At 40.8% G+C, this 27098-nt stretch overlaps 1 protein-coding gene across 5 annotated transcripts in view; it reads left to right on the top strand.

Moving 5' to 3' along the window:
- The window catches only part of PAX3 (paired box 3), a 76082-nt gene that overhangs the window by 24784 nt on the left and 24200 nt on the right, over nt 1-27098 (top strand). For 3 of the 5 annotated variants that reach the window (XM_051781441.1, XM_051781442.1, XM_051781443.1), the window contains exon 5: nt 26053-26258. In XM_051781441.1, coding sequence (XP_051637401.1) covers nt 26053-26258 — 206 coding nt within the window. The remainder of the gene's footprint in view (nt 1-26052; nt 26259-27098) is intronic. The other 2 variants (XM_051781445.1, XM_051781446.1) reach the window with 1 other exon arrangement.

The raw sequence follows: 27098 nt of genomic DNA on the forward strand, positions 1-27098 counted from the left end.
CGTGGAGCTTCTGCTGAAGTCAAATGGGAGCTTCTTGCTGGCTTAATGGCACTGGAACTGGGCCCTCTGGGCTGAGAGCCTGGGTTAGATCACATCATGACATGTGCTTTGGGGTCACACCAACGGTCTTTTAAGATTAAAGAATTAACATACGGCCACATTTTCGTTCTCTTGTACAGCTTCTAATTTTCCTTGAAGATGGTTGTATTGTATGTGTGAAAAGTAGACACCCCTGTTCTGTAACTGTCTGTAGTGTTTGTTTTTTTGATAAGTTTGCCACTGGACGTTTACAGATCAAAAATCCTCAAACCTTTCTGTTAATTTGGACTTAAGGTTAAGCAGATGTACTAGTAAAACTTGTAGGTGGGGAAAAGAAGGATTTTTTTTAAACACACATAAGTCCTTTTCTGAAGAACTTTAGAATGTCTTAAAATTAAATAGGAAGGCTGAAATTTATAAAATAAAAATTCAGTACAGAAAACCTTGTAAAATGTATCAAAAGTCTTTTGGTGCCTCCTGGGACTCTGTCCAGTTAGAGCTAGAGGCCTTGGGAGAGCTGTCCTGCATAGGACCTGGAATGATGGAGCACAGTTCAGTTTATCTGAGTGCTTTCCCATAAATTTCAGTTTTGCTGTAAATTCAGTCTTTGAGTTTATATGTTTTCTAAGATCCAGTTTGCTTTTCAGTTTCAGTGATTCAGTGATCTTTTAAGTTGTTTTTTTTTTTTTAAAAAGAAAGTGGCTCAGTTTCATTGGTGTTCCATCCACAAACTTCCTGGGCTCTGAAAGAAGACCTGAAGGTTTTGATAAAATATCCCAGCAGCAGGTAGGTGTTGGGCAGGGGATGAATGAGGATGTTCCCACCTGCATCAGTCTCTGCATACACCCCAAGAATGGTGCTCTCATGGACATGATGTTCTGGAGAATAATTTGGCTAAACAATAATACTATTTGTATTGGGAACTCTGCATTAAGTTGAGTATGGTGTGATGAATGCATTGATACAGGTTTAACAACTGAGTTTCAGTTAATTATTGAAATGGGCAGTAGATCAATCCGGGTAGCAAAGACCAGATTCTCAGTTTTGGGACTCTCTATTTCTGTACGTAGTACATAGATGGTAGGGGAATGCTGTTCTTCCAAGCTTTAGTTGGCTACTTTCATGCAATTCCCTGATGATTAGATGGTGATTATTAAACTCTACAGTATTTTCATTCTTTTTTTTTTTTATATGCATTATATTTTTCCCTTTTTTTTTTTTTTTGTTTAGTAACAATAATAAACCAACTGTCAGTAATTAATTACTTTGTATAGGATTTAGTACTGAAGTTGTAGATAACAAAAAAAGCTGGACAATTAGACTTTGAAGTGTGATGGTTAAGCTCTTTAAATGACATCTAAAACCAGAAACAATGTTGAAAAATTACAAAAAGCAGAGAATAGTTGAATCCAGTTATTACAAAATGGTCTTGTGGTGTTTGACACAAAACTTCCAGGGAAATATTGTCCAGGAACACACATGCCTCAGGCAATACTGGATGGACAGCTAATTGCAGAGGGGTAGTGGTGGTTGTGTTCATGTCCCTCTCCTGTATGAAGTGGTTTGTATCTATGAATGGTTCTGTTCTGCTTTGTGTCAGTAAAGAACTTATGCAGTACAAAACATTAAGAAATCCATTTGCTTATGTTTTAAATTTTATGGTGATTCTTGATAATTCGCTAATGATAATCACAATAACAAAGGGTCCCTTTGTTTCACAAAATATAGCAACTTAGCTATTTTTATGGTAGTGAATATGTAAGATTATTATTTTTCTGTTTGCCCATGATTAGGTTATTCTGAACAGTTATTATCATAACACTAAATATGTTTTATGTACTGATAGAAGCTGGAGCAACAGATTGGACAAAATAGTCAATTTAATAGAGAAATAAATTTATTCCTCTTTTTAATGTTTTGTTAGGTTTTAATACATAACGGTAAAGCAATTTTGCCTAAATTTGAAAGATGGAAAGCATCTAAGCTACTTGTTTTGTTAGGTTGATTCTAAACAGGTTCCAAGTGGAAAGTCTAGGTATCCTTGTTGGAGACTCATGTATCTAGCTTTGCATTTGTAATTTATACATTATAGTCAGGAATTATAATTGTGACAGTCTGCTGTATTTCTAGACTGTGTGCTAATGAGTAAGAGCAGTTGAAGATCTATACAAACTGCAGACACCATTGCACTGCAAGTCAAGAGAGGACAGTCCACATGTCTGGTGTTTGTTTCAATAATGTAATGATTATGACAATTGATGTGTGAGTAGGTTTGACTTGTTAGTTTTGCCCTCATGGGGGGTGAAAATGTAGGTCTCAGCTCCTGTAATGGTAGCATAGTGCCTGTCGTGGGTGAGACTGGGTGGTGAGGATGGGGCTGTGCCGCCTTTGGGACTCCCTGCTCTCTGTATCTGAGCCTCATCTTTGGCTTCTGAAGCAAACAGACCTGGTGGCACCAGGCTGGACCTGCTTCTCTGGTTTTCTCTGAGGCTGTGGCATGGAGGAGACTGCTTGTGAGCTGGCCAAGCAGCCAATCTTCAGCCTGGAGCAAGCTGTCGGGAACAACTTTGCCGTTTCCAGCCCTAAGCTCGTGCCATGTGTCAGGCTGCTGCTCAGCCCACTGTCCCTGCAGCTTTGCTCCTAAGTGCATGTGGGAAACATTCATGTTATATGAGTGGAGGTGACGTATAAATGGCTATTTCTACATGTGGTGTGACGCAGTTTCGCTTCTGATGCTCTGCTGAGGCCGGTGTTGTGGAGGTGTCAGCTGTGCTGTGATTTCTAGAAGAGGAATTCAAATGGGGCAGAATGTTTTATGTTGCCAGCTAATGGTGTAAGCTAGCCTAATGTACAGAGCTGTCTGTGAGTATTTGAAGAAGAGTGAAACTAATAATCTGAAATACGGAAAATATGGGAAAAATAAATTAGCTAACATTTTTTTTGAAAATTTGATAGAAAATACAACACTTCTGAAAAAGAAGAGCATCAGGCATTAGAGGAACAGTACAACCTTGGTGGTGTTCGATGATTAATGAAATAAATCCAGCATTTCAAGGGACTTGACTAATATTAAAGCAGGATTGCAAATCAGGCTGGCTCAAAAAACCACCCAGATTTCAGTAGGTTAAATTAAGACAGTACAGTTGAGCAGTTTCCTAGCAGGCTGCTCAACATATGGCTTTATGTTCTGAAAAACAAGCAACTTAACTGTGCTGCTGTTGGTGCTGAAACTTCAAAATCTCTCCTGTCCCCGTTCTGCAGCTGATACCTTTTCGTTCTCCTCTTGCTTATTTTTCATTACTGTGCTACTTCCCTCCACTTCACAAACGCACGATGCTTTTCCAGTGTTTGTCAGTACTGAGTTTCCAGCTGGATGTTTAAGGTCAAAGTTCTTCACGTTCTGGTAAGTAATAAAGATTCTGATCCAGGATTGGGGTGATGAGTGCTCTTACTGAGCAAGGCAGGGGTAGGGTAGCAGCGAAGGAGTGTAAAAAAAAAAAAAAAAAAAAAAAATCCCAGGAAGTGTTGGTAAGGGAAAGTCTTGTGACAGGTTGCACATGGAGTTAGGCTCGAGTGGATGCAATATTAATGAGAGAACCTTTTTTGAAGAAGTGGGGCTAAAAATGTGGTCTGTGTTTTTCTGGGCTGTTTGTACCCCTACAGCCTTCTTAGTTATGGGAGATATCAGCACGATTCTTGGTGTGAATGCACTTATAAGGCACTTTTACACTGTTATGAGTATAGCTAATCCGCTTTCATGGGGGGATAACTCTTCTGCAAGAAAACAACCTTGTATTTGTTAAGTAAGTTATTATTTCTGTGCAAAGAGAAGCCTGAGTCTATAAATAATAAGTCAGAATTTATAAAGAGGACACCTGTGAACTTCTTGTTTCTGTTCACTTGCATTGTGGATGTAATTGCATTACAATATATGTTAAAGCTTCTCATTTCAATTTTATATTCTTGCCGTTTTAAAGAGAAAATAGAAGACTCCATAGGCAGGATTAAGAAGCTGAGTAAGTTTTCTTAGTGCAGCTTCATAGGTTTCAAATAAGCAAAACTAGCCAGTCAACCAAACAAAATCCCCAAGTATTGGAATTTATAACAAAATATTGGAGACGTTTGGGCAATTAAGAAATTTGAACACCCACACATTTTAACACAGTACTGAATGCATTAGGAAAATGTAATCAATAATAATTTAAGTATAGAGTTTTTTACTCCATAGGCACTAAAATGCAAACTACTGAACATGCTCTGTCTCCGAAAAAAATAAGCAAAGTTAACTTGCCGATTCCTTTTCTTTATTTCTTATAGCAAAATTAGAGAGACTTTTTTTTTTTTTTTCGATACCTCTGGAAAGAACTGTGTTAAAACAATTTGTGTGTTTGGTCTGAGAGTGAAAGTTTAAACTCCAAAGTTTTTTATGGAAGGAACAAGGAGGTTGGAGCAGAGGCTGCACCTCAGCATTTTGCAAAGGGTTAAGGGCTTTATGAACACAATAGGATGTTGGTGCTTTTTTAACACATTCAGCCATACTAACTTATTTTCTGTTGTGGGGATGTTTGCGTTGTTTTTTATTTGTTTACTCTTGTTTGTTTGAACTAATCACCACTTAAGTAAAAGCCTCTCTGCCTGCCCTGCCTCCTCTTCACCCAGCATTTAGCCATGGTGACCAGTCAGGCATAAAAACGTGCTTATCTGCAAATGAATGGCAGCTCTTTGCTTCATTAAAGCCTCTTTCTCTTTTGGCACTCGCATTGTGACCCTTTGATATTAATTCAAAGGGCAATTAAAGAATGCGGCCCATCTTTGAAGTAAAGCATTCAGGGCAAGGAATGGGATGAACCTGGGACTCTGATGGACTGTGCACATTCAACAGGCCTTTTCAAGGCAGTTTGAAGTGACTCAAAGAAAATGGGCAGGAGAAGGTCAAAGAGAAAAAAGGGGCTAAAGAAACAGTCTGTATTTGTTCGAAGTATTAGCCAAGCAAACTGCAAATAGCAACAAAATGAAACAGTTAATAGAGCAGCCAGACAGAGGCATGTCAATCACTTAACTTGAACAGCATTGGGCTAACCAAGGCTTCAGTCCACTGTGTTATCTAATTATCTTGGGAAAGCCAGTAGCTGGAAGTAATAGTATTGTATTTCTTTCTGCTTACTGCTCAGAAAAGGTGATAAATACTCACAGCTTCATAATTATTCAACATATATACATAAAGAGTGGTGGGTTGGTGGATTGTAGGCAAGCTGCTAGTAGAAAACCAACAAAAAACCCTTCTCGATTAACCTGAGATGCAGAATGTGAGCATTAGCATGTTTAAAAATCGTGTAAGGGTTTGCATATGGAGCGAGCTAAGGCATGCGTGGTTTCCTCTGGAACAAACCCTAAAGACAAACACATTTACCGACCTAGGAGACTCGTTTTTGCTCTTTCCTCCAAATATAGTTTTAAACCACATATAATGTTAAGGGTCAGACTTTAAACCACAATAAACAATGAGATTAAGAGCCAAGGCTGCAACTCTCCTTATTTAACATATGCTGTTGTACCTAAGCGATGTAGCACACATGGTATGAGGTTCCTGCCTTATTTTGCCCTAACAGGGTAAATTAAGGACAAAGTTTCACATTTGCCTCACTATTTTCTTTGTATTGTTGGTTAAATCATCCCCATGGGGCTTAATTTTCCACTGACCTGAATCTGCATGCTCAAAACAAATACATGATTTTATTTCCCCAAATGAATATGCCCCAAAACAACCATATTTTAAGGTTCTGGCATAAGAAAAGATTCCTGAGCTTATCTTCACAGTTACATTAAACTGTCAAATTATTGAAACAAGGAAATAATGAATTTTCTATGTGAGAAAAGTGCTCTGGCCTTGATCCAACTGATGCAGAGAATTATGTAATAAGACAAAACGTGAACAGAAGTGTGTGGCAAGAACCATCTTTAAATAAGTGAAGTTTTACAACATTACTGAACTACTTGCATCTCGATTGTAGTTTTTTGTTTGTTTGGTTGGTTTTTTGTCTGTTTGTTTTTAACGTGAATGGATTTTAATTTGAAAGGGTGGCTTTGTACATGCAAAATCATCTGAAAAGGTTTGCTTTGTTCGAAGATGCTGCTGCATCACCTTTGTGTAAATGTAACTTCAGTCTCCAGCCCGATCCTGTTTGGTGGGATCCCGCTTGTGCTAATAAGCCCCAAGCTGTGCAACAAGATTGGGTGGTACTTTTGGGTTTATTGGTATTACATGGTAAAGAATTTGTAGCAAAAATTGCTCTACACACATGAAATGGACTATATACAATATGACTTAACGCATGTTAAAAAATACCCTGTCAACAGCTGGTAATGGTTTACTGTGGAGGAGAAGGAAGAAATAATTTTTTGTTGCTGTTGTTGAGAAAACAAAAGCATTGGCATAGTCAAAAAAAATCACTTTTGTTGAGATCTTCCATGCTAAATTTTAACCAGAGGGACTTTTTTTTTTTTTCCTGGCTACATTGCACCCTCCTTTGAACTTCAGTCTAACAAATAATCTAAAAGACTATTCAGTGTGGTTGTGCTTGTATGAAGGGTTCTGCCATCATACAAGAAAAAATATCATCTTTTCTTTTATAGTGGCCACTGTATTTTCTCTTTTAAGAGCAGAAAAGAAGAGGAATTCTTGTATATGCTAGGCATAGAATGATTTCAAAGCTACATAGTAATAGAGAAAATGGCATTATGTGAACACTTCACTGTCTAAGAATTCCAGCTGGAATAACTGTACAGAACCAATGACCTCTGTTTTGTATGGGTCCCTCCTGATGTCTATAGGGTTTTATCTATAGTCTGTTGGAGTCAAAGCCATAAATTAAATTTGTTTGTCTTTAAAAGGTTCTCCCCTTACAAGAGGGATAAGGCTTTATAAGGATCCTTCTGAATATATCAAGACTGACAAAGTCTTATTGCATTGGCTGAAAATAGAGAGGATTTCTAGAGGGAGCACAGAACCTTAGCTGGTGCAAGATGCCTTGCCCATGTCTCCAGCTAGACTTGGACCAGGATCCACGGCAGTAACAGATTGGTGTAGTTCACTAGCTGGTCTGTTTTCATTGTCTCTCTCTTTTGATTTTAAGCTGTTTCAAATGTTATCTAAACTTCTTTCTTCCGCTGCAAACGAAAAGTGCTCTGTTCTCACTCCCTTGGTAGATGCATTTGCCCGGAGCAAGGAAGGTTAGTGCATGTCCCAGAGGGGTGGCTCACTCTGTTGCTGGATGGCATACCAGTTTAATAGGCTCTGCCAATTTAAAATTTGGAGCATAGGACTGCAAAAGGAAGCAATAGTCTTCACATTGCAAGTGGAGCAAAGGAAAGATGGCTGGATGGAGTCAGCTGAGCTAGGAAAAGAAAACAGAAAGCACTGAAGTCCCATGATGTGCATTATCTATTATGTCAATGTACAGTAAACAACTTGGGGTTTGAATACCCTGTTCTGTGGAAACTTGGAGAGTTTGGATATCTGCCCCAGTCTCGTTTGCAAGAGTTTCAGGGAGCTTTGCTGCCTCCTTAGATTTTTGGTTTCAAACCAAGTGAGCCCTGCCTGCAGCATGCATTGGTGGGACAGATGCTGCAACCAGAGCCTTGCCTGGAACAGAGCTTGTTTCTTTGCTGCAGTTGTCTCAACTCATGGTTTAGTCCTACAGAAATCTGCCCAACTACCATCAGGCCCCAAGCCCAGTCCAAAACCCACATTGTTTGGGGTATGTTCTGTCCTGGTAGGTCTTTTCAGACGTGCATAGGGATTTAATAAAAATCCCAACCCTTGATTATTGCTGCTTGCCTGGTAGGGTTTCCTGGATGCTGTGTTTGTGACTGAGTCCCCCATGTTTGTGAGGCGAGTGTGCTTTGGGCCTGGATGCTGCCCTGGGCCCCTCTTGATTGTCAGCCAAGGGACCTGAGATGTGGGGTGAATGCTTGGGATGCACCCCTCAAGGGTCAGTGGGATGCTTGAAAGCACAAAATTTCCCATCTGACTGTTCCACCACCCCAAACTGGAGTCTAGCTGATCTGTGGCAGGAAGAAGTGGAACCTGAGCGTGTTTTTTGTGAAACTGGCTTCCGTCTATCCTTGTTGGTGCCAGTCCCTGATGTGTTCCTGGCCTTCGATTTCTTCAGCGAGTGTTGGTTGGTGCTATGTGGGTTTTGCTTTTTAAATGCAAGACTTAATTTTAAACTGCATTTTCTTGGAGCTTTTGGGAAATATTTTTGCCTAGCAAGAAAACAAACCCAGCTCTAAGAATATAACATTGTAATTGTTGAGTATGTACTGCATTTTATGAAAAAAAAAAAAAAGGCAAGTCACTTTGCTTTGTTAAACCCTCTCATTTACTGTGCCCAGTGCTTCTCCTTGAGTTTGGAGGCCTTTCATTTGGTGGTGTTCCTTACCAGAGGCTGAGTGCTGTAGTGTTGTGTGTGCGATGTACACTTGATACATCATCTAAGCACTGGAAAACATTCACTCTCCTTGTGCAATCTCTCAGTCCTGATGTAAAACAGGCAGAAGTGCAGAAATTCCTGCCATAATGTAACATGATTCCAGGAATTAGAAATTTCCATCTCGGAATGTACCAGGAAGCAGCAGCGTGCCTTGGCTGGCGGGGATGGGCTGGTAGTGGGATCTTCAACCTTTGCTTTAGTGCACTGTGTGTGTGAATGGCTGCTAGAACAGAGGGTTCAGAGTGTAGGAACATATGTAAATATCTATTTTTTTCCTGTAGACACTGAAACTTCTTTCAAGAAGTAGATCTAAAAATGTCAAATGTTGGCTAGAAAGTGGCACTGAGTGCCTCGGCCCAGAGGCCAGATGCTGTTGACATGGGAATCAGTGGAAGTTTTGCCTTTGGTTTTTGTGGCTGCAGGACTGAATCTGAACCATGATGTAAAGTGATCTGAAAAAAGTTGTGAAGCTGCTGAAATGCACAGATAAATCTGAAAAGCAGTGCAAAGAAGGAGGCTTTTTAGAATATATTGTTGTTCATGGGGAGGATTTTTTTTAGTAATGTCAAGGAGCTTGAATGTTACTTGGAGTTTTACTAAGCCTGAAAACAAAAGATTAAACTCTAAAGGAGTGTCTTGAGAGGTTGTTGTTTTTTTTTTTTTTTTTTTGTAATCTGGAAACCCACTAAATGAAGTAAACATTCATTATATTCAAATTCAAACAACAACAACTTAAAAGGAAGGGAGAATGCTTAATAAAACATGAGCAAAATTAATTATTACTAGAAAATAAGTTTTTTCCACTTGCAAACAATTGACAGGGTTTAGGAATCAAGTCTGGGGTCAAAAGGTCTTGATGGCCAAGTCAAAGGGCACCTAGAGATGTATATTAATGCGTGTCAGCTTCTAGATCCTAGAGTCAAGCAGTAGTTCATAAAAGAAACAAGGCATCTTAAGAAGAAGTGTTATTAGCAAACATCAGGTCAAAGTTTATCTTTGGGTCAATGTGTATGGGAGGGTCATCCATTCACACTTCTGACACAGGCGTTATCCTTAAAGCTGCCTCGGCACAAGGTGTTAAGGGAAAACAGAAATATGAAGTTTTAACTGGGGAAACTTGGTAATTTATCAGAACACTTTGCAAGATTAAGAATTAAATTGTGGCATCCTTAATGGAGCAAAGGAAAATGGAGATTGTATTTAAATTAGTTTTCTGATTTTAATTTTATATTATTTCTTTTTAAATCCAAAGCTAAAACATACTTTTGTATTGACATACGGGATTCTCAGAAATGTCTTTGCTCTCTTTCCTGAGTCAGAGCTGATGCTATAGGGGACAGACATGTCTTTCTCTTTGAAAGAACCAGTATAGCCAATGTCAAACCCTTTGATGTGGAGGTATTGTAAATCTTTCCACGTGATTCTTCCTGGAAGCCATGGATTTCCTAAGAAGCGTGTTGACCAGTTCATCCCATTTACAACGCTGCTTCTGCAGCTCTGCTTTCTCCTCTTCCCACCGCCTTGGGTGTGGGAACCCCGGCGCCCAGGGCAGCCACGGCCGGGGGCGCTCCGCCACTCAGACCTGGAGGAATGCTCCCGCTGTGCCGGAGCACACAAAGGCTGCCTACTTGCTTTGACAAGCCCATGCTGCAGAAAATCCTTGCAATCTTTTGTGCTTCGTGGTGTTGACTTATTTTAGTTCCACGCTAAGATGCTCCCCATTGAAACAAGCCAAAAAAAGAGGGGGGGGGGAAAAAAATGGAATACGGTTCTTTTAAATACTGTTATTCTGATGCCTTTAGGAACCACTTTGCCTGACTTCCTAAAGAGATGGGTTTGAACGGTGCAACTTTGGTTATGCTTTGGAGGGGAAGAGAAGAGCATAGTTGTAGGAATAATAAATATGACTATTCGCTAAAGCCCATTATGTTTGCATTGAATGTCGATTAAAATATAATGTGCAATGATAACTGGGTATTTCTGAGAACCAACCTGACAAGAGGTGACAGAAAAGAGATTATCTGTTAGATTTTCACCTGCATAGTATGAATATTGTAGACCTGAATTGTGCATTTCTTACATAACATTGTGCACTAGAAAGACCCAAGTTCCAGAGACATCAGTTAGCATAATGGAAAACTGTGTCATGCTCATGAAACCAGTCATGTGTTGGCTGTTCTGTGCAGTTATAGCAGAATAGTTTCAGCCTCTTAATTAAGTCTTTTCGTAAATCTTTCTGAATTTTGTTTTGGTAAGATATATGAGGAAAGTCAGAAATAAAAACCTTGAGCTGTAACAGTCAAGCTTTAATGTTTTTTAGACAAAATGCCTTTCTCCTTGGCCCCTGGCAGTGGGACAAAACTGACTTTTCTTTGGAGCACATCATATTTGCCAGGAGAATTTTCCTGACTCCAGATGGAGGAATTCCTGGTTGGGAGTATGGGGAGAAAGTGCCTGTCCTGTCTGCTGTCCTGTCCTGTGAGCAGGGCATGTCCCTACCTTAGGGAAGGAATGTGTTTCCCTGGCACTGAGGTGAAAGCTGTAACCAGACCTCTCCAGGTCCTCTGAGTTCCTTCACTTCCTCTGTATAACTACCGTCTATTGGGCATTAAGATGATTGCTTGGAGCGTGGGAGAGTCAAACTCAAGTGCTTGGGGTTTATTTGGGGATGTGTTGGGGTTTTGTTTAGTTGGGTTTTTATCTGTCTTTTTTTTCAAGCACCCAGTGGACCTTTTTGAAGAGTAGAAATAGAGAGGGAGCTACTGGTATTGGATAGGCCAGTTGGTTTCCACTGTAAAGCACCCTGAGTGAGTGCCATGACCGCATACCTCTCCCTCTAGAAGACAGATGATTCCTTCTCTCTTTCCATTTTTCACAAAAAACTTTAACTAAATTTTGTTTTTCTGCTAGCACAGAATCAGGAAGGCGGGGGAGAAAGTTTGGAAGGAGAAATGTGAAATGAGGAGAAGGGCAAATATTTCCCTCCTCACCAAACCGCAACCATGGTCTGAAAGCATGAAATGGCATCAATTGGAAACATACCCAAACGGCAGAGCAGCCGAACCATTGCTGGTATAATCTGTCATGGCTCCAATGAAGTTAATTTGAAAGTCTGTCTGCTCCTAAATAGGTGCAAAGGCCTTCCAATGAATTGTGTGTTACCGTAGGAAATCATATTAAAGGGAACGGCATTTTAGGAGTCTGTAAGTCGTCACTTTTAATGGTTGCTGCATTGAGTTTGATATAAGTGCTCAGAAAATTTGTGGGCTTGACTTTAACTTTGTGAGAATATCTTGTACTGCTAAACTGAGAGTTCAAACTCTGTAAAATGCTTTGTGCTAGAGCCTGGTCCTGACAGAGCTCTGCTAAAAAGTGGGAGCTGAGTGCTCTCACTGTGTCATGGGAACAGACTCCTGAAACCACACTGTACGTGGGGTGCAGAATTCAGAAAGTCAAAAGTTTGTTAAGTGTGCTGGTGAACTCAGAGGCTAAGGGGGAGTGTGGGAATCTTGGTTCCTTCTGTAGCTCAGCAGGATCAAATTTACTTCTAATTCTTTCTCCCGAATTCTGGTTGCAAAAATTAACCAAATAAGAACTTGAATTTATTAGACAGAATTAGGAGTTTATCTTGTTCCTAATGAAGCTGACGGCAACATTAGTTTATTACAAGATGGTGCCCACTAACATAATAAACAATTACTTTAAAAGAGGAAAACAACTGAATGCCAATTAAGACAAGCATCAGAATGACAATGTTCCATTTTTCCACTGTACAGAGAATGATTTGTGGCCAGGGGATTACTTTTGGAATTGTTTTGAATTCTGCCCTTTAATTTATTAAATGAATCCTTCTTAAGAACTTGATTACTAATTCACTCTAATTTAGAAAAGCCCCACTGTCTTTGGATGTAGGCAGAGCCCTCAGGGGTCTATAAAACTGTCAATATGGCTGTTAATTTGGCTTTTCTTTTTTTTCTTATGGCTTAAAGCTTATTTGTGGGAGCTGGGAAGATGCCATGGTTTTGGTTTGCAGGGACTCAAACAGTGCCTTATGGGTTTCAGATCCCATCAGAAGTCATAGGAACCCTCCTGGTTCTGCTGACATTCCAAGCTGGAAAAGCTGTAAAAATCTGGGGAGGACTGGGGATTTGCTGAAAGTGAGTCCCACCTGGTTTTCATGCTGGAATCAGAGATGGACAAGAACCAAGTCACTTAGCCTAAATGTCCCTCAGCTTTGGGTGGGTCTGGATCCTGATCAGGATCTGAACTTTTTGTGCCTCAGGCTTGTCTGTAATTGAATCCATGCAAAACCAGACATTTCACATGACTTTGATGCAAAACCATAAATAGGCCCATTTTTTTATTCAAAACGAAGTCCAGGTTTGCTTAGAAGGATCACAAACCTTCTACTGAACCTTGATGGTCCCAGATTATAATGAAAATTGAAGTCTCCAATGCAATAACATTCCTGGAGGGAAGGATGCTTGATTTTTGTCTTTCTAGTTAAATGTGTAACCGTTCTGAGACAGGCAATGATGTCCCACTTGCTTCAAATTGGAGAGAAGATGGTCTAGACTCTTGCTCACACAGAACCTGACTGTAATTAAATATCTTGGATTAGATCCTGATTGAAAAAATCTCAATGGCACTTATACTGATTTTGTGTCTTGTAAAGAACAGCATAGAAATAATTCCAAGTGATATGGGATTAAAAAAGCAAGACAAAGCATGGAAGCTTGGATGAGGTTTTGTTTGGATTGAAACACTTTCTGCAAACTCTTTTCCTAAGCAGTTAAATTGGGGGTAAAAAAATCTGAATGTTTGAATTTTGCAAAACAATTCTCATGTTTTGAAGGAGACTTTCACAGTGCAAGGATTTTGGCAATACAAATTCTCATACCTGGGCAGAACAGCATGACTATAACTTAATTTTAATGACAGATACAGGCTCTTCTTTGAAGATCCCAGTCTGAGCATTCACTGTGAAGTTATCCACTGCACATAGTGGTTAATCCATTTATACGTGATGATATATGTTAGAATCAAGTGAATGTTCACCAGAGCACAGCCTGGGTCAAAGTTTGTTTGTAAGATATTGTTTGGTAACTGCCCTTAGACTCTGATTTGGAAAGTCTAAGTGGAGTGTCTGAATAGGTAATTGTCACTGAAAACATCAGAAATGTTTCCAGGCCATCTGTCAGTCAGCCACTTGTTGTTATTTGTATTGCTATGGTAAACAGGAGCCCTGCTTATGGACTGCCACTGTGCTGGGAGCTGTACCAACACAGATCTTGCAATGTCCCTGTGAAAAGGACCTAATGATGTAAGCATATGATGGTGCACAGACATGTTTAGACTTTAAAGTAGAGTCGGAGGCTCTTGAGCTCTATGATGAGCAGCAGTCTCAGCCCGCTGGTACCCAATCTGCAGCAGATGTTGGCAAGCTGTCACAGCAGTGAAACCCCTCTACAATTGATGTCTAGTTTGATGTCTGTTGTGAGCCCAAAGGCACAACAGTTATGTGCTACCAGGGACAGAGGAACACGCCACTTGGCCGACAGTAGATGAAGGCAAAAAGTCCACTACACTCACAAGGTAACTCTGGCATTGGTTTCTGTGCTTTGTGATCCCCTTGTGAAGTATTAAACCTGGGACTCTGGTTCTCCTTACCCTGCTTCTATAACAATAAAAAGGAAGCCACTTAGAAAAGCTGCAAAGATCCTGTTTCTGAGTTGATCCCTGTTTCCCTCTCTGGACACAGGAGGCTGGCTGGCAGTGTGCGGCTTTTATCCTCTTCTGTCTCTCTCCTATTGTGCAGAGTTCACTCTGGCAGCCTCCCCCTTACGCATCTGGGGCATCTGTCAGGCCCCATTGCCGGGCTCTGTCCGGCTGGGTTGCAGGCCAAGTTTTGACTTCCTAATCTGTATTTAACTCTTTGATGTGGCTCTCAGCAGGATTTGACCTAAAGCAGACAGAGGATTGCATCTCACAATCCGTAGGGTATGAATTGAAGAAAAAAATTAGCATTATAAAAATTTGCTGTCAAATAAAAAGAAAGAACATGATTTTTGCTGAAATTCAGTGGGTTTTGAATGCTTGTCTTTTCTAAGCTTCCTGGAAAAGCCCACCAAAATATGTACTGCTTGTCTGCATAGGCAAGGAAGGCAGGCTGTGTATTAGTGGTTGCAGTTCTTCCAGTACTCATCATGAGGCTATTTCTTTTTCAGAATGGATTTAGAAGATGAGATTAACAAGCTTGCATGTAGCCATACTCAAGCTCCCATTTTAGGACCTGTTATGTTTTCATAACATAACAGGAAGGTAAATGCCAAGCACCCTGGAGAGTTTGCTTTCAAGAAGCCCTCTTGCTTTTAAATGTGGTAAAATGCTAAGAGGATTTCAGAGTTTTCAGGAGAAATTATAAACAAGAGCTACTTTTATTTCTACCTAAGGAAGCTCTCTCATTGCACGTTTTATGATGGAGCTATTAGGACTCTCACTTGTGTGGTGGGTGCCCAGCATCACATGTATGAGTCTTTGCAGGCTGTGGTGCTCTTAGCTGAGTCCTTGTTTGTTCTACTTGTACACAACTGAGTGGTGCCATAGCACTGGAAGACAAGATGAAGCAGGAGCCAGGATTTTTACAGTTGACATAAAGCTTCTCCCTGATTGCCCCTCTCTCTCCCTGAAATGCTGAGGACCTTTGGGAAAAAAGAGAACCTTTAAACGGATGCTATCAATTAACCCTAAAGCCTAACAATTTAAGATAGATGATTTTACAGAGATGAAAGATTATAGCTAAGAAACTAGGAGTTTTAACTTTTCTGAATTCATCTGTTTGCATTTTGGCCATTTGTTTTTTCTGGTTTTAAACACTGTAAATCTTTTTGGGACCAGTTCCACTGTTATCTTTGAGAATGCGCCCTATTTCTGGAGGGTAAAATCATTACTTTTAATGAAACCATTGCTTTTCAGTCTGTGGGAGATGATCTAAAAATGAGCTTCTCTTCGTGCTCCAAAAAAAGCACAGGCTGTTTCATTGGGTTCCCCATTTGGGTAAAAGGAACAAAATTAAAGAACATCTACCTTGTGTCTTCTGAACATGGACATTCCTAGTGCCTGAGGGTGATTGAGGGCTGCATCTGAGCCTAGAGGCTGGATCTAAAGACCACTGAAACAATGTGATTTGCATGTAATATTGGGGTTGTACAACCAGATTCTCCGCAGTCTCTTCCTTTGTGAATGGCAAGAAGCAAATGAGTGATAGTATCTGTGGGTTTGTACCTAATGTATCACTTAAATGCTTTCTGTTTAGGCAATCATGTCACTTTAAGTAATTTAAACTCCAGGGACACTGTTGGAGTGGGATAAAGAGAAACAAGAGTGAAAATATGTTTTGTAATGTTAGTGTCCAAGCAAAGCCTACAGGTCTTACCAGTAGGCATCCTGCTGCTTCTGCTATATGTGTACAGCAAATAGTTAAGAGAAGTCAGTGTGTTTATCTCACAAAATTTGGTGTAGAGTTACTTTGTCAGTTTTTGGGGCTGCTAATAATTCAAAGAGACAGGTATAAATTGGTTAATATCTGTAGAGGTTTCAAAGCAGATGATATTAAGTATGTGTATGTTTAGTCAAATAATTTTTGACGTCTCTACCATTAAGCATTCACCAGCAACCATCTTTCTTGTAGGTTTTCTAGAACATTTATCAGCACCTGTCAACAAGTAGTAAATGAGAGCAAATGTATGGGAATTACATATGTCTGTGGTGTAGAGAATGGATCAAGAGTGACTCCCAACTGGCACATTTTCCTTGCTGTAAAGGTGCTGTGGGCCTGGCTGCAGCCCAGCACAGCACATCACTCCCTTTCATTGACTGCTCTGAGGTCAGCTGGTGCTAGGCTTTGTTCTGGTTTTCTTATTGAACTGAAGAATTGTAAGTTTTCTTTGGAATTTAAGCTCCCCGTGTTTCTTTTGAACACAGAGCAAGCAGTATACCTTGCTTCATTATTAGCAAACCAGAGCTCGTCCCCTTAAACGAGTTTAAACGAGCATTTTCTCATGCTTGTTTAGTGTCTGTATTATGGCAATGCAATGGTCAGGTGGCATCTACAAGCTTTTGCCAGGTTTGTTTGCTCACCTTTTTCTTACACAGGACTCAATCTGCTCTGCTTAAGTGTTGCACCACAGGCTCTCGGGAGACAGTCCCTGGGAAGGGTAATTAAAGGATGATGCTAGGAGCTCATGGGCATGTAAACCTCACAGGGTAAGGAACAAAAAGCATCTGTAGGTGACTGGCCCTTGGATGGAATTCAGGTAATTAGTGTAACAGCATCACAGGCACTATAACGAGTGAAACAGCACTGTGTGCTTTGGGGAGTCTTGGGCACAGAGTCCTACACCCCCCTATGTGGGCACCCAAGGCAGGAGCTGGAAGGAAAAACCCCAGGGGAAGTAACACAAAGAGGTGCTGAGCACCCTGCTGCTTTCCCGTTGTAGGGTCCTTTCATCCCAAATACTGGAACAACCATAAAGGCAGGGGCTGTCTTTGACCAGTGGGACTGAAGGGCTCAGTTCCCAGTAGGACCAGGTTCCATGACAGAAGATGATGGATTTGAGGTCAGCACCCCAAATCCTATGTAGTTGTAATGGAAGTGCCCTAGAGTTACTAACAGCTTTGGATGGAAAAGGAGCATTTAGCAGGAGTAGGTAGTGCCTTGAAAAATCAATTACAAGAAAAATATTTGGCGAAAAACCTAACTTATTTTTATTGACTGAAGACTGGAAAATAGAGGGGAAAAAAATCAATACTTTCAGTTTTCTCTCACAAAAAACCACAGAAATCTTCTGTAAAGTTAAGTGATTTCCAGAGGAAGTGGATTGTTTGATAAAATCCAATATTCTGTTTAAAAAAAAAAAGTCCGGAAATATTTTGACCATTCCAAGTCCTGAAAGTGATAAATTGAGATGGTCATATAACTCAGTGTAGCTCAATAGCAGGTAAAAGTGGCTTGAGAGGTGGCCTGGCTGCAGCTGTGGGTTTAAGAAGAGATGATAACCTTTATTTCTCATAGAAACTTTGAGGACTGTAATCCTGACACTGAGATGAAGCCATCTACAACAGCTTGCTCTGCCAGTGTTTCTTTTGAATAAAGGATGGTATTAATTCAGGTGCTAGAACTAGTTGAGAGAAATAGGAAATGTATTAGAACATCCTCAAATTTTTTTTTACCTAAGCCATCTTTGCAGTTTCTTTTTTCTTCAGAAATGTTTTAGCAACTCCACAAGTTGAACCAGTGAAGCAATGAAGAGCTGTTCTTGAAAAATGCTTGTAAGCTTTAGCCATCTTGGTGTGACCAGTAGTTTGATCAGCTTGTATAACTTCGGTTCTGTTTGCATGGTGTTGCTGCAAAGGATTGAGCCAAATATAATTTATAGATTTTTCTTTTTTTCTTCTGTGAAATCCATACTGCCTACACAATTGAGAGGTTACTGACAGCTCAATTATTTGCAGTGCTTTAACTCGCTAATACAGTCTCATTATTTATCCAGGGACTCCTTCATTTGCTTTAATTTCTCAGCTGACAAATTCCATCTCCCAGGATACTCAGTGTTTTCAGTCTTAATTGGTTACCAATCGACTCTTCCATCAGCTGATACCGGCTCGAAGACATGATGCCAATCCTTTCTAAATATGTTCTGAGATTCCTGCAAGAGAGATCTAGCTTTCCTTTTAGTTCTCCCTGTCTTATACTAAAATATCACCTAAAGTATTCACTTCCTAAAGTGGGAGCAAACCTTATTTGGTTTTGAGTGTTTAGTTTTCTTCACCTCATTCTAAATTTAGGAGGCAGAGTTCTTCTTTAATCCTCTGGAAGTTTTTCTTTGAAATGTCCTGGTGAGAAGATGTTGCAATGCTTAAATACAGTGCTCGTGTTCACAGCGTTACCACGGATGCTCCCTGTGGGAAGGACTGGAAAACCCCCAGATGTGGGCACTCGTGAGCTCCCAGTGAAAATCAACCGGACGTGCTTGTGACTCCTCTTCACACTTTTTGGAAAGCTCTCCGGGTCCCCAGGCTGTGTTCAGAGGGCCGGGCCAGAGTGACTCACAGTCTGGTGACAGTGTGATTGTGTGGGTCTGTGCTCTGTTGTGCCGGGTTATCTCAGTGCTGGCTCCCTCTTGCTGAACTCCTTCCTTGGATCTACCAGGAAAGATGAGAGAGATCAAACAAGGGTCAAAGTTTTCTTGGATCCAGCTTTGCTCTTATACCAGGAGAAACAGCAGAGTAGTCTTTTGAGGCCAGAGAATGGAAACTTTATGAAGTCAGCACTCTTGGCTGCGTGGGGAAAACTATAGCAATTTAATTTTTATTTAGTCGTTAAACCTTACGTGGGTACCAACCTCTGAAACCACAGGGAAAACTCCCACAGGCTACATGAGTTTTACCAAATCGCATTATTTCTTGGTTTTCTTTCCTTTTTATTTTTTTTTTTTCCCCCAGATATTGTAGCTGTTCAGGTAAATCTGGTGGAGTGTCTGGTTTGCCCTGGTCTGTGCAATTTAGGAAGAGCTGTCTCCTCTCGCTTTCTGCCCTTCCTTAGCAGTCTCCCTGGGCTATACACACAAGTGTATGTACTACCTGTACATTAGGAGTACTAGCTGCTACTCCTTTACATTTAGTTTTCAATGAAAAATAATAATCATAATAATTCCCAGTGCAGATTTACAGCAGTGAAACTTGGGATCGGGCCCACATGCAAAGCTATTAAGTACTTTAATGTTGCTTGTATCAACAAAACAAATCTTTTTTTTTTTTTGGCAAAGGAGGTGGTGGAATAAGAAGAGATGTTTGTAGTTGCATTTGCAGTTTCCTTTTCCCTTCCTTTCACTCTAGAAATTCTTTATCCTTTCATGCACAGTTGAGAATTAGCCATTTATTCTTAGCGCTGGCGATGCAGTCTTTGATATTTAAAATGGAATGTGTTCCTTTTTGATGCTCTGTGGTTTTGAATGAAGTACATGCTAGCAGATTAATGGTGCAGAACAGTTAGATACTGTGCATTTTTTTTCCTTTCCATATTATTTCATCATTCAAAAAAAAATTTAAATATATTTTTTAAAAGAAGAGCTCGTGAATTGTCTGTTGTTAGTGCAGTTAAATTGTTTTCACAGTCTTGTCATTCTCTTCTAAGTTGAAATCGTTGAATAGCTATGAGCTGTCACATTTTTTGTCAGTTATAACTGCATCAAGCTGTGCTGACAAAATGTCCCTGCATAACTGTTAATATGCATTGTCATTTTAAGCATGGAACAGTTTAGCTAATGATTTATCTCTTATAATGCAGCACTTGGGGCAGCTGTATGATTTGTCTCTTTAGCAAGTCAAGTAATTTCTTTAACAAAATGTTAAGCACAGATGGGCCATAGGCTGTCAGTTAACCATTATTGTGCATGCATCTGCTTGCCTTCAATGCACTGTTTTATGTATTCAGCCACTTACTTAGGCACAGTTCTCTGAAAAGCGGAACCTACTCTGATTGGCAAATAAAATGTTCATTTGTCTCTTCTTCCTATTGTTTTGTTTTGGTAACACATGTCAGCAGCTCAATTACCCAGTTCATTAACAGCTCCCAATGGACATGATGGCCAACCCATGATAAGGAGGGTGATTGTGGCACATATGGTCAATAATAGCCTGTCTCTTGGTAATTGTAAATAAAAGTCACTGTCGGCCATTTCCTTTTACTGCAGCTACTGTTTTCCTTTTCACTTTGCTGTACAAAGCAAAGTTTCTCTATGTGAATCAGCCCAAACAAAATAAATATGCCATCCATTTCTCTCAAGAAGATCACTTTTATCACTGCTGTGGTGGTTGTTTCCTCTCTGTGCTGACTTTCCAGCTTAGAGCTCTCGGGATATGGGGTTGCTCTTTTCCAAATCTAGCAACAGATTAATTACTCTTATTAATCAGTTTACTTAAATAGCAACATATTTTATCCACATTTCTCTCATTCTCTCACTGCAGATTTTCGTAAAGTGCCTGTGGAGTTTAAAAAAAGCCATTTACGATGTTTTTTTCTATGTATGCCCTTTACAAATAGCAGGGGTTTTCAAAGGAGTAATTGAAGTGTGACTTAATCCTTGTTAGATGAGCGATATTCCTGTCTGGAACAGAGGCTTTCTTTTTGGTTTCGTTTCCCCTTCTTTGATATTTCATAGGCAAAATGCCAGTAGAACAGGTTAAAAGCAATTCTACTACTTGTGCATATTTCACATTGTACTAGGTACTCTGCTGCTTTCTAGCAAGGTAGAGAATTTCCTATATATTTGCTGATCCTAAATTTTTCATAGGAAAAGGGGAGCATGTAGCAGGATTAGCACATTTTATGATATCTTGTTTTGTTTTTTGTTTCTTGAAATTTGCTTTTCCTTTTCCTCTCCAAGAAGAGGAGTCCAGCTGATAACAAGTGTTGGGCTGTGACCTAACTTGGGTGCCCAAGTCTTCCCTCTGTCCTCTTCCCCTGTTGATGGTGAGGCACAGAAAGCAAACATTGAATTGGATGAAATTGTGGCTCTGAGTCCTGGTCACCTTGATAAAAGTGCTGTGGTGGGAGCACCAGAATCTGAAATTTAGGGGTGATCTTCTCATCCTTCAAGTAGGCTTTATCTTGGATAAACACAGCCTTCAGTTGTAGTGTCTTAAATGCTCACAGTTGGCTGAGGGGTGACTCTGGAACCCCTGAGCTCGTCCGTCCCCCCCCCGCCTGCCATATTCATAAGTAATCTGTAGTCTCCTCCCCGGGCTGCAGGCACTTGGGGAGTTGTTGAGTGTCAGAGTTTATTTGTCCTGGTTTGATTAGCACAGACCTGGCAGGGTGTATTTTCTTTTTAATGGCTCCTTGCTGTGACAGTGAGGTTTTGGGAGGAGGAGGAGGAGAAGGGGGAGCCTGGCGTCATGTTTCCCCAGGCAAACACAGCAAAATGAAGGACTGCTGTGGTGGGAGGGAGGTAGGTGGTTGGCTCTAGAGTCTTCATTATATTTCGTATGGATATATGAGCCTGCCCCTAAATGGGACTGCTGATGGGGAGAAGAGAGTAGGGCTGTCAGGACAAAATAAGGATGCCGTTTTATTATTCCTGTGGATTTTATTTTGAGGAAAGAAAGGATGCCTGATGTGTTTCTAGCCCATCACTGTTAAACGCCAGCTGCTGAAAGCCTACCTCAACACAAACAAGGATCCAGGGAGGAATGCACTGCTGGCCACCTACTGCTGCTCCTGGCCCTCGTGGGGAGCCAGTGCCAGAAGTGTATTTGAGGAGCGCCTGGGATGCCCCTGACATCCCCATCCTGGGGCAGTTCTCCCACTCTCCCCCCCTTTCCTCCCTAATTCACCCACAAAGAGGGCTGCGTTTGAGCCCCTTTACCTCTGTAAGCCCCTTTACCTCTGGCGGGGAGAGGCGGTGTTGGAGGGACACCTCCAGGTGCGGAGGTTTGGAGAGGGGGAGCCTGGATTAACCCCTGCTGTGCATCCCCTTCACCAGGCGTGCCCTGCCCGGCCCCCCCGGCCCGCCGTCCCCCGCCTCCGCAGCAGCCGCCTTTGTGCCTCCCGCATCCTGCCAGGCAGGTGTCAGAGCCCTGAATGCGGGCAAAGGCCCCGCTGATGGATACCACAGATGGAGCGTGGAAATCGGCCCAATAGGCCTCAGCCACAGGCCATTTCTTAGGACCCAACAAAAGCCTCCAAATAAGTCAACAAAAATCCCAAAGATCACAAAGAGAAAGTGTCATTTGTCATTTGCTGTGGGTTTGTGTGGGGGTGGTTGCCCCCGCTGCACTCCCCTCGCCTGCACCCGAGCAAACACGGGGAGGTCACTCGCCTGCTTCAGCCTGCGAGGCTGTGGGGATCAGACGGACGTCGGCTGCCAACCCAGCGAGCCCCACAACTGGGGCTGTCCCAGTGAGCCCCACAACCAGCAGAACGAGCACCCTGGAGAACCCCAAAGCGGGGGCTGCTCAAGCCGCAGACTCAAGTGAGCTGCGGCACAAGGGGTAGATCCCGTGAGATTGATCTTGCTTAAATAGAGAAATGGGGAGGTGGATGTGGGGAAGGTAGCTAGCAAATAAACGGCTACCAGAACCCTCCCTGCCCTTTGCTATTTTTTAGATTGGTATTATTTTAGTGATCTCCGTGGCTAGACAGAATTCGTCCTGGGCAGACCCCGAGCAGTTACAGTCAGAGGAAGAGGCTGTGTAATACTTTTTAAAAAAATGTCAGAGTGCCTGAAGGAGTGCCAGAGGAATTGTGCCTCCGTGGGTCGCAGGGTGATAACCTCTCCATGATGAACTCCCTGCCTGCCTCTGTCAGGTGCGCTGTGCTGCAGTGCTAATGTATGGGCTTTAAATGGTTGTCATGTTATTGTTATTTAATTATTCAAATGAAATGTCTTGCTGAGAGGAAGAACAGCCCACAGAATGACCTCTTGTGTGTTATTTTGTTGTTCGTTTTTTGCCCCCGATGTGTCTATTTACAGTGTTTGGAAAAGGGATGGTTGCAGAACTCCAGGTGACTGAATGCCTACGACACTGGGCCCAGGGGTTCTGCATTTTGTGCTGATAATCGGCATGCAGCATTTCCTTAGGCCACCAGATAGGTCACGAGGGGTTAAGGGACAAATAATTTCTCTTTAATTCTTTAATTCCTTCTTTAATTAAACTTCACGGCTCACTCCTTGTAGTGCTTTTGGCTGCCTCTCCCACTTTGAGCTGTGCAGTAAGGGATGCTTTGGTGATCCCAAGAAGTCTGGTTGGGGAATCTCCCAAGGCACTGGGGAGTCTCCTTCTTTTTCCTATTTACAGCTTGAGGGGCTGGGGACTTAAGATCATTAGGACATCTGCAAAGGTGTCTGTAGTGGTGATAGAGGTAGAAATGACCCAGCTAAAATCTGACTACCTTCACCTGTGCTAAATAATATCTTTGTATATCATGGAAGTCAGTGGACCTATTAGTGAGATACTGTTTAGCAAAAGGGCAATGCACTATGACTATCGAGCAAATATAAGATTAAATACTGAGTCTTTTAAAGGCTGAGGTGTATCCAATTTATGTGTTTAACCAATATTCTCATTGGCTTCTCACCTATATAAAAATCTAGTAATGATATTTTCACAGGAAAAAATAAGAATAAAAGCTTCCTTGAAGCTAATAATGTTTAAGAATTTTTTTTTAAGAAATAAAACCAGTACAGTTTGTAGTACAGACATGTAACTACCCTTTGAGATTACACTTGTTTGATTTTAATATCACAGAGAAGATAAGACGAAGGAAGCCAATGTTTCCAATAAAGCTGCACGGAGCAGCCAAACCTGCCAAGGGGCAATGTCGATGAAAGCAGATAGATATGAAGGTCACTTCATTTGGTATACATTCTCTCCTTACTTTAACTTTATTATTTTCTTTCTGAATGCTTGCCCTTGATCAGGCATATTGTTCTGAACTCTTAGATACTACAGGATTTTTTTATTGGTTTACCTTTGTGCCATTCACATACTGCTTAATGAAATGGAAATCTAAAACTAAAATGAAATGAAGTCGGGGTTTCAGTTCTGTATTCTTATTGCAGAAAAGAATGAGGGTGCAAGGAAACATTCAAGATGTTTTGCTGTCTTTATAAAACATGTTAAGAATGATCATGATATATCTTCTGGTACTTCCCATTCAGTCGGTGAGGGAATTCACTTCAGAAATTTAGCAATAAATATCCCCTTTAAATTGCAGAGTTTAAGCTGGCTTTTTACAGGCATATACACAGATGTTTGAAGAAGTTCTATACATACATATGAAATATGAAAGAGTATTGAATTTCGAGTTCTCGACATGTCGGTATTTGACTTTTTTTTTTTAACTCAATTTGTACACAATCAAAGGCAACTTTTGTCAGACAAGTTGTCTCCAAAAGGGATGTTTCTGAGCTCTGTGTCAGATCTCACCACATCAGGTATGGGCACAGTGCAGTGCTAGGCAGTGTGGCTGGTGTGCTCTCTTCCTCTAGCCTAGGTGGGCAGAAATAGCTGCTCTGCTTAAGATGGGTGATTTGTATCTCAGGATAACACTGGGAAACTATATTTTAGATACCCTAAGTTTCTTTTTGTTCTTGGATGGCAGCATGAAGCCATCCTGGAGGATTGTAACTTGGGGCAGTTGCTGAGGAGAGCAGGTGTCACTTGGGACTCCAACTGAGAAGATTTGGGGTTTGCCACTAATTCAGACAACGTGTTATGTTCATTTGGGAATACTCTAGATTGTTTGTTTAATAAGGAATGAACTTGAACTGTTTGGGATAGGATGTCTGAGCTGATTTTCTTCTGTTCTAGAGAACAATATTCTTAAGAACGAGAACCATTTAGTCCAGTCTTATTTGGGGCAAACTTTCAATGCAAGTAAGAGACTTTGGGAGTTGAGTGTTCAGTATACTGATGCAGATATCCACAGAAGTTTCTCCTTATGCTCTGTGTATGTTGGGTCTAAGATATTGATGCTGTCTGGAAAATGAAGACACTTTTCACATAAGAGCCACTGGTTCAGCTGAAATATTTTTGTTTGGTTGGTTGGTTTTTTGTTATTGTTTTTCTTCATGTTTTTTTTTTCCTTTATGTTTTTTGGTATACAGAAATTAATAAACTTTTCAGCTGAACTGTCTGAAAAAGCACTCTGTCTTTCTCATGCTGCAAGACTAAGTAAACAGATTAGGTGTATTAATTAGTTCAAACAACTTGAGTGAAATTGGAAATGTAAGATAGCTAGAAATGAACATGGTGGGAGGTTTTAGCTGGAGCTTGAGAAACTTTTTACTTCCAAATAAATTACATTAAAAGGATTATATTAAATCAATGTCTATATCAATAATTTCTTTGGCATTATTGAAGTAGTAGCAACAATGCTTGCATTTCCATTAAATAAGCAGTTTCAGCATCACTGGGGAATGTCTGCCCTCTTTAGGTGGTTTCCCTTGAAGACTTGGGCAAGAGGGAATGTCTCCTGGACAGCAAGTGAAGGCTCGCTTTGAAAGTCTACTCTTAGTTCATTACCATTTGCTGGAGAGAGTGAATGGGGTCAGGTGCTGGAAGAGGCTTTGCAGCCTTCACAGTTATAGCTTGGGTTCAGCTATAGCTGGAATTCATTTGACTGCCAGGGGAAACAAGTAATGCTGCCAGGAGCTGCCTGGCTGTGTGTGTGACCTCACTATTTCCATGTCTATGAAATCCAGAAAGAGTTTCTGTATTGATTTCTCTATAAACTGCTGATTGCAAGAGTTGGTAGCCCCTTCCTGTGTCATGGACATGCTGTATGTGGGCTGTTTCTTGCTGGCTTTCCTCAAGTTCCAACTCAGGGCATGTGAGGGGGCCTTTGGTCCAACACAGCCTCCATACAAGAGCATGTCATTGGTTGCTCCAAAATTTTGCTCTTCTTTCTCCTCTACTAAAGTTAATTTTTGTCTTTTATTTTTTTTTCTTTTTTGAGCACCAGCACCCCAGTCTGATGAAGGTTCTGACATCGATTCTGAACCAGATTTACCTTTGAAAAGAAAGCAGCGTCGCAGCAGGACGACCTTCACAGCAGAACAACTAGAAGAGCTGGAAAGAGCTTTTGAGAGGACACATTACCCTGATATTTATACTAGGGAAGAACTTGCACAAAGAGCCAAACTCACAGAGGCTCGTGTCCAGGTATGTATTGGAAAGCTGCCTAACAAAAGGAATTTAGTCTTCTGTTAGCGTGTGAGTCCTTCTAAATCTTATGTGATCCTACTCTGGAGTAGAAGGAAAATGTGAAGCAACATTGTTTACAGCCTTAGGGTTTGTACATGGACAGTGGTTTTACAACTGTTTGAGACAACTGCTTTGAAAAAACCTCTTGTGTGTTCCCCAGGAATTGTTCCATACCTACCATGAATATAATACTGAGTCTGTGGAGAAGAAGGTCTGATATCCCCATTTGTTTGTTTTATGCATTTGACAGTACTCTGCATGTAATCAGGCCAGCTGTTGTGCCAGCTCATGGTTACTTAACTGATTTCATCTGTTGTTGTTTGGGTCTTTCAGGCATTAACAGAGGAGAGAAAAACATTTTTTTAAAGGACAATGTGTCTACAAAGCCATGGAAGTGAGCAAGGTTACTGGTGTGGTATTTACAGTTAATTTTTAGGTTAGATTTTGTAGTTGACTTGGTTTAAACCTTGTAATATCTTTTATCCCCACTGTTAGTTTAATTCAAAGGAAAATAAACCCTCAAATAACTGTTAAATCTTCACAACTTCATGTAGATCTGGATTGTCTAAAACAAGCTAATGTACTGGAGCAGTAACATGGAGTTGATTTAAACTTAAAAAAAGGCATGAACCTAGATTTTTAGCTGTCTAAAAATGGGAAAATAGCAACTAGATAACTCTGGAACAAGCTGCACCCTGGAGTTCAATTTTAGATTAGGACTTATTTGGTTTCATGGCAAAGAAACACATCCTGTAAAATGTTTAATACCGCAAGCAGAATCTTCTGCTGGTCTTTTAC

The sequence above is a fragment of the Manacus candei genome, unplaced genomic scaffold (genome assembly GCF_025592945.1).
Source record: "Manacus candei isolate 608988 ecotype Guabito, Panama unplaced genomic scaffold, ASM2559294v1 h1tg000015l, whole genome shotgun sequence".
In the NCBI taxonomy this organism is placed as follows: Eukaryota; Metazoa; Chordata; class Aves; order Passeriformes; family Pipridae; genus Manacus; species Manacus candei.